Below are 1,297 nucleotides of genomic sequence, written 5' to 3'. Positions count from 1 at the left end.
GTAAGTGGTGCGCACCAGTTAGTAAGTGGTGCGCACCAGATAGTTATTTATTTATTTTTTTTTTTAAACTTTTTTTTTCCGATGTCCCTTTAGGGGCTCCGTACATTTGTAATATTTGTTAAAGAAAGTCAAAGGAGGAAAAAGAAAATAATTGGAAGTCAAAGGTTTAATTTTTTTTACCATATCGCCCAGCCCTATCGACTACTTTACATCTAAATCATAAATTTAAATTAAATTCCCAGCTGTTGTTGAGATACAACGTTGTTTATATATGATCACAAAAAAGATCAGAGGATGACAAAGAAATTGCAAGAAGTTGAGCAGTGTTTTAATAATTAAAACTTTATTTTCCTTTTATTTTACTTCATTAAGTCACATCTTTTCTTTTTTTTATTGCTGTATTTCATTTTTAAATCCCACAGTGTTTCTTCCATATGAGTGTCTTTTTACTACAGATGAAATCATTTAAGAGAAAATGAAGAACATTAAAAAGCATTAATGGTGTAAAAGAGTGCAGAGCAGTTTTTTTTTGTTTGTTTTTCCACATCACATGTTTGCTTCAATGTCCATTTGATGCTGTCAGCCCAACCATGTGTTGCATTTTCCCTTTTGTTTGCTTTTTTTCTTCTTTTTTTGTGGCCCAATTCCCGTTTCAGGGAGCAATCTCCTCTTACTGACGAACAGTTGGTAGCAGGGTAAGACCAAATATTATCAACCACCTTCCCTTTGCTTAGACCAACCCTTTCTTTTTATCCCTTCTTTTCTATGTTGTGCTCTGTATGGATCTCCAACCTTGATCAAAAAAAAAAAAAGGTTGAAACAACACTCAGATTAAGTGAATCCATTTTAAAACTTGTCATAATTGACTCTAATTCTCTAAAACAATTATATGAAATACAATTTTAAAGGAATTATTGGAAAAATTAGGCAAATATTGTTTTAATTATGGTGGTGGATTACGAAAGTAGTAAATAAATATTTCCTGAACGTTAACACTTTAATTTAAACCCCTTTTATCACAGCATGAGTTACTTAAATCAAACCAGCATGAATCTTTCACGTCTAATTTATAAACCGGTTGCACAAATTTTATTTTTTTTCTGCCGGAAATCTTTTTTCCTTCACTTTCCTCTCCTCTAGTGACACCAGTTTTTCTCATCATCGTGACTCTAAATGTCTCCTCCGATGGTCTAATGATGCTGGTTAATGCCACCCTTTCTCAGAACATTGCAACTGTTAGCACACAGCTAATTCCAAAGCTCCCTCTTGTTTTCTGGCTACTCCCGTATTTTTTTTT

At 33.0% G+C, this 1,297-nt stretch overlaps 1 protein-coding gene across 3 annotated transcripts in view; it reads left to right on the top strand.

Annotated features, from left to right (window-relative positions):
• nprl3 (NPR3-like, GATOR1 complex subunit) overlaps positions 1-1,297 on the top strand; it is an 11,539-nt gene that overhangs the window by 3,174 nt on the left and 7,068 nt on the right. For 2 of the 3 annotated variants that reach the window (XM_024272266.2, XM_024272267.2), the window contains exon 3: positions 657-695. The exons of the other annotated variant lie outside the window; for it this stretch is intronic. In XM_024272266.2, coding sequence (XP_024128034.1) covers positions 657-695 — 39 coding nt within the window. The remainder of the gene's footprint in view (positions 1-656; positions 696-1,297) is intronic. 3 annotated transcript variants of the gene reach the window in all.

The sequence above is a fragment of the Oryzias melastigma genome, linkage group LG8 (assembly GCF_002922805.2).
Source record: "Oryzias melastigma strain HK-1 linkage group LG8, ASM292280v2, whole genome shotgun sequence".
NCBI lineage: Eukaryota > Metazoa > Chordata > Actinopteri > Beloniformes > Adrianichthyidae > Oryzias > Oryzias melastigma.
The sequence above is the reverse complement of the archived record's forward strand: the minus strand, read 5'-3'. Positions and strand labels throughout refer to the sequence as shown.